Genomic DNA, 9,518 nt, shown 5'->3' on the forward strand with positions numbered 1-9,518 from the left:
CTTTGTGACAAAAGTGTGTCTTCCCAAAGTGTCTACAGTAGGTGCTTCCTCCTGCACTTCGATACCAATGAGCAAAGTACCATAAGGTTCATATAATCGGATACTCTGATATAGTCGTTACTACACCTAATGATGGAAGTTGATGCATTCCCCCAGATTCTTAGCCGCCAGTCATGTGTCCTTTGCAGCAACAATAAAACTACACCAAGATCATCTCTGGCTAGAGTCACCACCCATTTAAGATTACAATTCTCTACTGTAGTTTTACAGGATGCCAATAGATATCTGGAAGGGAGATGTAGCAGGATTCACCTAGTCTGTATCCTTCAATAATGCATTATTTGCACTGACTCCTGGAGAACTCCATGTATACCAAGGCCCTGATTTACTTTTTGTTAAAAAGGTAGTTGTGAAGTTTGCCCACTAGTTTCTATCGGAATGTCACTTCTTGGATCAGGCAACCACTATCAGAGTAATGCTAATTGATAACTATGTCTCTTCTACTGATCATTCATGAGTTGCAAAATAGGAATGTTCATTTGGGACCGTGTGTGTGGACCATCAGAAGGCCTGTCCTGTAACTGGGGCTGCATAGAAGAATTTGGGGTCTTTACAAAGTATTATCAGGTCAGATCCAGTGCTCAGTAGTAAAAAAAATCAACTTACTTATTTCTCTAGTTATTATTGCTGTGCTTAGACAGACCATTGTAGCTCTGAGGAAGCAAAGGAATGAAATCCAGAAAGACAGAGTTGGAGCCTGAACTTTCCTCAGGAGCACCCAGTCTCCATCATACAAAGAGGTCTGAGTTGTCTGGTCCAAGCCTGGGAAGCAGCTGAGGCCCCATATGATAGTTAATACCTCTTTTTACCAGACCTAGAATTTTCTGCAAGGCTCCATGATTCCAGAATGCCAAGTCCAATTATGTGGTTCCTCGAGATGAATAGTCTTGGAGTCTGAACGAATCCTTGTGTTAGTTATATTAATCTATACGCACAATAACTTTTTCGTTGAAATTTCATCAGAACAAATTGTTTTCATTTGTAAAAAAGTTTTCAATTTTATTTTGAACAGAAAATTATGTCCAAGCTCATCATCTTCTTTGACCCAGTGAGCAATGTCTGTACACTCTTTTAATCTGTGGCTCTAAATTTGTGGTCACCCAAAGCCTTGTCTTGCATGGCAGATACTCAAGATCTTTTAGTCTGTGATATCCTGAAAGTGCATTGAGTTCTCCCTAAATGTGTGTTACAATGTCTCACAAAGAGATCATTAGTATAATTAAATCAGGACATTTACTTACAGCAGCTATTCTCAACCTGTGGGTCATGACCCCTTTAGGGGTCAAATATCATATCCTGAATATTAGATATTTTACCTTCAAATTCATAAGAGTAGTAAAATTATAGTTATAAAGTAACAACGAAATAATTTTGTGGCAAGGTTCACTACAATATGAGGTACTCTTTTAAAGGTTCACACCATTAGGAACATTAAGGTATTGGTCATGCCTTCTACTCTGTGTATTCAATACACTCTCTAAACACCTTCATTTCTCACAGTCACATTCCATCATCTCCCAATTATTTTAATAAAGATGAGAAATCCTTGCACTGGTCAACACAAACAAGAGTCTTCAGACTAAACCAGCCCACCACCAGTTCTTGTAAATAAAATGTCCTCCTCTCCCCAATGTGTTCATACACTACAGATACAGGTGCTTGTGTGACAGTGACAGAGGTGAGATTTTACACATATGCAGCATAAGTCTCTCTGTATTGTTCCAAATTTTTAGTATATGTGCTGCTGAAGCGAGCACAGCAGCAATGGTCTGAATACCTGGATGCTTACAAGAACAGTTCCATGATCCCCAGTTGAGGTCCCCCTCCATTTGTGTTGCTGTCCTGTCTCCTGGGAGCTTCTTTGAAGGGTGCAGTTGCCACCTTATCATGGGATCCAGGAGTTTCAAGATCTAGCCACAGATGCAATGCCACCAAAGAACAGACTCGTGAGAATTTCTGATAAGGAAAATAGAGTTTGTCCAAGCCAGACCTGTGGTTTCCAGCGCTTACTTTCTCCTACTTTGAAGATATAAAAGCAGGAACCAGGACAGGAACACACCAGAAGCTCACCCCAGGCTGCACCGCTGGCACAATGCAGGCCCTGCTCTTCCTGATGGCTCTTGTCTTGCCTTCTGGAGCTGGAGCTGGTGAGTTTGGTCTTCATCCTTCCTAACTTCTTAGTTTTCAGTAACCAACATTAATCTCTTAGTTGGAGGAACAGAGACCCTAACATGAGGCAGGATCCTCAACTGACATAGTCTAGGGGAAATCTCTAGGTCAAGGAAGAATGAAAATCTACTTCCCCATCACACCATTTCATCAAAATGCTCTGTTCTGATGGGCACCTCCTCTCTGGCCTTCCCTTAATATTGAGGAAGACAGGATGAGTGTGGAAAGATATGCCTAAAGGAAATAGAACATCAGAAACACTAATGGTCATTGTATTTTGAAATGAAGGATAATGGTGGCCAGGGAGCTGTGGGGAGGAAAGATCAACAGGAGAGAAAAGACCAAAGGACCTGTGGAGGGGCCTGAGCCCCATGTGTGGTGGGGTTGGCTTGGAGCAGTCGCTCAGCTTTAGCCCCATATTTCTCTGTCAGTACTGTGTTGGGGGACCCTGCAAGCTTGTGACTGGGGACTGGGTGTTCCTTGTTCCAGAGGAGATTGTTGGTGGTGTGGAGTCTATTCCTCACTCCCGCCCTTACATGGCCCATCTGAAGATCACCACTGAGAAAGGTTATGTCACCTTCTGTGGTGGGTTTCTCATAAGCCGTCAATTTGTGCTGACTGCTGCACACTGTAATGGAAGGTAAGAGGCGTCTCTTCCTGTGAAGACATCCATGAGCCAGAGTCACAGAGCAGCAGATCCTTGGGGAAGTCTCTGAGCCCTTTTCAACTTCAGTTGGGCTCTCGTAACACAGAGCAGAAAACAAAGCACAGGGCCACTCACTGGATCATTCATGTGACCTTTCCATTCTCACAGGTCTGAGCTTTAAGCAGGACTCTGGTCAGTATTAAAATCACAGCTCTTGTCTTGTCCTAGTGGTAGCAGAAATGATACATGACCTGGCATGTAATTCAATATAGAGTGCCTTTCATCCATGTGCAAAACCATGGGGTTCAGTTGAATGCAAGTCCTGGGTATGGGGTGTGGAAGAGTTCTCAATTCTGTGTTTCACTGAGCCCTGTGGCACTCGTCCTGGGTCCCCCATCTCAAGTTAATCTTTGGGCTGTGCCCAGGGATAGAGAAGAAAGAACCTGGTGCCCCTCTCCTTGGAAGGAGTTCTCCTCATACCACTTTTCATTGCTTCTTTCTCTATCTACAGAGAAATCACAGTCACCCTTGGAGCCCATGACGTGAGCAAGCGAGAATCCACACAGCAGAAGCTAAAAGTCGAAAAGCAAATCATTCACAAAAATTACAATTTCTTTTCCAATATTCATGACATCATGTTACTGAAGGTGCCCTCATTTATTTGGCCTTCCTTTATTTAGGTCTCCCTCTTTAATTCTCCCCCTGGCCTAGTCCATTGAATTCTCTCTTGTCCATTCCTTTCCCTCAGAACCCACTCCTGAATTCTATGTCATTATGAACCTGCTGTGATAGGACTCACGTCTAAGCATCCTTCTCTGATTTGCCATCCCTTCTCTCCTTTACTCAACAGCTTGAAAAACAAGTTGAGTTGACTCCTGCTGTGGATGTAGTTCCTCTGCCCAGTCCTTCTGACTTTATAGACCCTGGGACCATGTGCCAGGCAGCTGGATGGGGGCAAACTGGAGTGACAGATCCTACCTCATATACATATACACTGAGAGAAGTTGAATTGAGAATCATGGATGTAGAGGCCTGTAAAATCTTTAGTGATTATGACTATAATTTCCAGATGTGTGTGGGCAGTCCTGGAAGGATGAGATCACCATATGAGGTGAGTACACACCTGCTCTTCCTCCCCACATCAGGAGTCAGTGTCAGTGAAGGAAATGTGCCAAACAGCTCCCCATGACAGTGAATAATGCCTGTGTCCTTAGCTCCAATCCCTAAGGCTCTGGAAACCGACATTGTCCCTGTCCATCTCATCTCCCTGTGCCCAAACCCTTCCTATATCCTTCCCACATGGCTAGACACTAGACATGAAGGAAGTAAAGGGAGACATGTTAGCACTGGGGCAAGGACAGAGGGAGGGGAATCAGGCATTAAATTCCTAACTATGACCCATAGCCAGCCAGGATCTTGTACCTCATTCCCGGATTACTTATCTTTGAGCTTGTATATGGGAATCCAATATTTGCTCATACCTTGATTTTTCTTACTTATTAGGGAGACTCCGGGGGGCCACTACTGTGTGCTGGTGTGGCCCATGGTATTGTATCTCATGGACGAGAAGATGCAAAGCCCCCTGCAGTCTTCACCCGAATCTCCCCATATGTGCCCTGGATTAATATAGTCCTAAGTGCAAGTAGCTGAAAAGCCTGACCTGCATGAGTCAGACTCTCCAAGCCTGAGCTCATCTGGTACACTTTGGGTTCAACATAGCCTGTCTCAAACAGTCCCTAGACTGTCCCCAGCTGTCTCGAAGACAATCTCAAAGATAGAGAAGTCTGTGATGGTAAAGCACCTCAATAAAAACATAACTTTCAACAGCTGTGTGACTCAACTCTGGATTCTAATCACTCTGCCCCTCTCTAAACACAACGAAGAAATGATTTGAGTTACTATCTTTCTATGCTAACCATCTAGAATAATTGACTTTCTGGCAAAGGTGTACCACAGTGGATTAATGAATATTATCTAACATGCATGGCTGTGTACAGAAAGATTTCACATTCAGAATAATGTACACTGTTCTGTTCTTCTCCTCCACTCTTCTGTCTTCTCATGGTCTCCCTCTTGTCTCTCAGATCTTCTCGACACAAACCCCATGCCTTAGCCACTGCATCTTTCCACACATCATCGTAGATTCCATGTCTAGGTCAGACATGGCTATTGATCCTTGTGTCCTCACCACCTACCTTGCCATCCTCCTCCTTTCAATATTGCACCTTCAGCTAGAGGACAGCCTGCCCTCAGAAGTCCTTGGACCATTACTGTGGCTGTAGCAGCCACAGCAGGAGAGCACCAGCAGTTTCAGGAGCCAACACAGGGTAGAACTAGCTTGTGTTGGGAAGAGACACTGAAGTACTTAACATGCCACTAGTACTTACCATAGTGACTCTGCTTCTGAACCACCCCCATTCAACTGCCATCTTCCCCAAAGATCCAGCCTTTCAGAAGAATGCCCAAGCTGAGTGAACTTCTAAGTGGCCTATTGTCCTCTTACAAGTCAAAGTCCCCATTGTCCTTAGTCAACGGAAAGAATGGTTTAACTACAGGGTTCTGTGAAATATGAAGAGGAAGAGACCACACATGAGGTTTGCTACCCCCACCCCATGGAGGATTAATATGATGGGCATGGCTTTCTGACTCCTGTAATATGAAAAATCATTGCCAGTACCAGCCTCAGAATAGAAGCTCAGCACCTTGACCCTTCTCCTGACCTGCTGGCCTCCCTTCTGTGTTTCCAGCCTCAGCATTTTACAGTAGAGTTGTAAAGAGAACTATCAAAGTTCAGGACTCACTATAAACTCTATTCTAACTCAGGAGGAAGGAAGCACTAAAGAAATCTAAAAGGATATTTTACAATTAAAATCCAGGGTCATTACTATCCTGCAGTAGGTGTCACCCTCTGACCGCATCTGTTCTCCTGCCATCCAAGGGATGTTCCTTATCAGTTATTTTGCAAATGAAAACTTTTAGTAGCTATAGAAACATTTTGAGGAAGGAAGGGATGTAACATTGTGTCACTTTTAAACAAAAACCTGTTTTGAATTTTGCTTCGTATTGATTTATTTTATATAAGAATTTGCTTGGAGACCTGGAACAAGGACCATCCTCTTATGTCAGCCTCCAACTGAGGCTTGCAGTTTGCACCACTGAAGTGGAAACTTATGTGTTCTTTGGAAAGTCAGTTTTGTTGGATGGTGTTTTATTGGGCCAAACATGTGAAGGAACATTTTTTTCTGAAGCAGAGCAGGTGAAAGGATGTTCTGCTAAAGCAAGCACCTGAAAGGACATGCGATGAAGGAATTTTCGCTAATGACATGCGTGTATTGGTCTGCTGTACATTATATAGTTGATTTGCATTTGTCAGGACTCAACAGAGAGAAACATACCAAAAACCTTCTGGAGTGCTGTGTCTTCTTGCTGCATCTGCACACCCAGGCTGATGGACAGAATGATGTCAGCTGCAACAGAATCATGTGGACGTTCCTTAAGTTAGACTCACATGCTGAGGCAAGACTCGTGGTGAGGCAAGATCTGTGGAGGACACATGATGCTTGGAGGGAGTATACAAAGGACCTAAGGGAGTGAAGGGAGCTGGAAGCTTGTCTTGGCAAGCTTGGGTTGCCTGTAGAGCTAGTTGTGGAGTGGTTGTTGGTCTCAAGTCTTAGCTGATCTTCTCTTTCTTGAGAGGGGCATAGCTGAGAACTTTTCCTAGAGTTCATGTTGGTCCTGGTCCCTCCTGCTGACTCATGCCAATTCAACTGAGGCCTGGCTGTTCCTGTTAGGTCATGCCACCTCTGCTGCTCTCCTGACACTACCTAACTGGAGAGCTGGTGTATCTGTAATGTGTTTGTGAGCATTAACTGCCATGGCTGACCTGTGAACTGAACTGCTGATTTTCTAACAGTGAAGATAGGATTTGCTCCAAGGAAGTATGTCTAACCAGGTCCACTTTCCCCGTATTCTTTTTTTTCCAATTACCTCTAGTGGGTGTTAAGCTATAAAGGAGGATAAAGTGTTTAGGAAACATCATTAAAAGTAAGCCTTGAAAAAAATGAAAGTTACACACCACTATGCCAAGTTTTCATAGTATAATGCAAAGCTACTAAATGTTAGCTTGGAGTCACATTTGTGCACAGAATATAGCTGAACATAAATTACTTCTAGTATCACAATATTAACTGTCTTCTAAACTGGACACAATAATAAATACCTCTAACCCTTTCTCTTGGGAGGCACAGGGAGGAGGAGCAGGATTCAAGACATAGCCTAGTCTACATATGGGGTTCAAGGCTAACCTAGACTACATGAAAGCATGTCTCTAATAAAAAATGAAAGGGGAGGGAGCAGGGTAGAAGGAAAGAGGACTAAAAGAAGGAAAGAGAGGGAAAGGGGGAGGAAGAGAGGAAATTAACCCCTCCTGGGTGGCAGCTCCCCCTGACACAGCTGCATGCACTCTACAATGTGATAGCCCGGCTTTCCCAACAGCCTTACAATGTTGTAGATGATTGATATTTCGAGCACATACTGTATAAAATATCATGCTGTGAATTGATAAACCTTTTGAGCAGTTTGTTATGGCTCATGTCTTTGAACACTGGGTCTGCACCTACTGGTACTACATTTGGAAGGTTGTAGAACCCTAAGAGTTGCAGCATCATGGGAGGAAGTTGTTTGCTGTAGGCTGGTTGTCAAGTTTGTGTTAGAGTCCCACTTCCTGTCTGCTGATGCAGTGCGACTCATCCTTCACAGTCCTGCCGCAATGTCTTTCTAATGAACTTGTCCTCCAACTGTAACCCTGAGATGGGGACCTAATATGCCTTCCTTGACACAACACCATTGGCAGGTTTCATCAGTCACTGGCTTTAAATAAAGGCAGGATCTCCTCCCGACCCCCATTCTTTTGTAACTAATCCCACTCCTGGCTTCATGACCTTCACAGCATATTTGAACTCTCCAGTACACAACATATAAAGTAGACAAGAGAGGTAGCAGAGACAGCAGAATTCTGGGAAATTATAGCAGAAAAAGAGAATGCAGGCAAATCATGGGGTGAGTGTTTATGAGGTTGATGTCCTGCTGGGAAGTGAACTTTATCTCCTCCCTCATATAGAGCCAAGCCAAGAAGCATAACCCAAGGCTGGAGGACCTGGGCCATGAAGTTATGGCGCTGGCATCCTAGTTCTCTATGACCTACCCCCCCCCATTTTCTTTCTTCTTTCCATTTTTATTAAACTATTCATTCCATTTCTTTCTTTTTTTTTTATTAACTTGAGTATTTCTTATGTACATTTAGAGTGTTATTCCCCTTCCCGCTTTCCGGGCAAACATCCCCCTCATCCCTCCCCCTCCCCTTCTTTATGGGTTTTCCCCTCCCCATCCTCCCCCATTGCCGCCCTCCCCCCAACAATCACGTTCACTGGGGGTTCTGTCTTAGCAGGACCCAGGGCTTCCCCTTCCACTGGTGCTCTTACTAGGCTATTCATTGCTACCTATGAGGTCAGAGTCCAGGGTCAGTCCATGTATAGTCTTTAGGTAGTGGCTTAGTCCCTGGAAGCTCTGGTTGCTTGGCATTGTTGTACATATGGGGTCTCGAGCCCCTTCAAGCTCTTCCAGTTCTTTCTCTGATTCCTTCAACGGGGGTCCTATTCTCAGTTCAGTGGTTTGCTGCTGGCATTCGCCTCTATATTTGCTGTATTCTGGTTGTGTCTCTCAGGAGCGATCTACATTCGGCTCCTGTCGCCCTGCAATTCTTTGCATCATCCATCTTGTCTAATTGGATGGCTGTATATGTATGGGCCACATGTGGGGCAGGATCTGGATGGGTGATCCTTCTGTGTCTGTTTTAATCTTTGCCTCTATTCCCTGCCAAGGGTATTCTTGTTCCCCTTTTAAAGAAGGAGTGAAGCATTCACATTTTGATCATCTGTCTTGAGTTTCATTTGTTCTAGGCATCTAGGGTAATTCAAGCATTTGGGCTAATAGCCACTTATCAATGAGTGCATACCATGTATGTCTTTCTGTGATTGCGTCACTCAGGATGATATTTTCCAGTTCCAACCATTTGCCTACGAATTTCATAAAGTCATTGTTTTTGATAGCTGAGTAATATTCCATTGTGTAGATGTACCACATTTTCTGTATCCATTCCTCTGTTGAAGGGCATGTGGGTTCTTTCCATTTTCTGGCTATTATAAATAAGGCTGCGATGAACATAGTGGAGCACTTGTCTTTTTTATATGTTGGGGCATCTTGTGGGTATATGCCCAAGAGAGGTATAGCTGGATCTTCAGGCAGTTCAGTGTCCAATTTTCTGAGGAACCTCCAGACTGATTTCCAGAATGGTTTTAGCAGTCTGCAATCCCACCAACAATGGAGGAGTGTTCCTCTTTCTCCGCATCCTCACCAGCATCTGCTGTCACCTGAGTATTTGATCTTCATTTCTTTACATCTCAAATGATATCCTATTTCTCAGTTTCCCCTCCAACAACCTCCCATTCCATGATATCCCACTACCCAGATACCCCTCTGCCAGCTCCCAACCCACAACCACCCTCACCACTCCACTTTGCCTATATGGAGTGTGCTCGCCCACCTACCTCACTCTCCTGCCACACTGCTCCAGCATCCCCCTACA

At 44.2% G+C, this 9,518-nt stretch overlaps 1 protein-coding gene across 1 annotated transcript; it reads left to right on the plus strand.

The window, feature by feature from the left end:
• The first annotated feature begins 2,120 nt into the window (after positions 1 to 2,120).
• On the plus strand, positions 2,121 to 4,628 carry Mcpt1l3 (mast cell protease 1-like 3). The gene is made up of 5 exons (NM_001408725.1): positions 2,121 to 2,207; positions 2,719 to 2,869; positions 3,387 to 3,522; positions 3,726 to 3,986; positions 4,379 to 4,628. Exons 1-5 carry the CDS (start codon positions 2,153 to 2,155, stop codon positions 4,523 to 4,525), a joined length of 750 nt encoding a protein of 249 aa, NP_001395654.1. The 5' UTR covers positions 2,121 to 2,152; the 3' UTR covers positions 4,526 to 4,628.
• Positions 4,629 to 9,518: the final 4,890 nt, after the last annotated feature.

This window comes from Rattus norvegicus, chromosome 15 (genome assembly GCF_021556685.1).
Source record: "Rattus norvegicus strain SHRSP/BbbUtx chromosome 15, alternate assembly SHRSP_T2T, whole genome shotgun sequence".
Taxonomy (NCBI): Eukaryota; Metazoa; Chordata; class Mammalia; order Rodentia; family Muridae; genus Rattus; species Rattus norvegicus.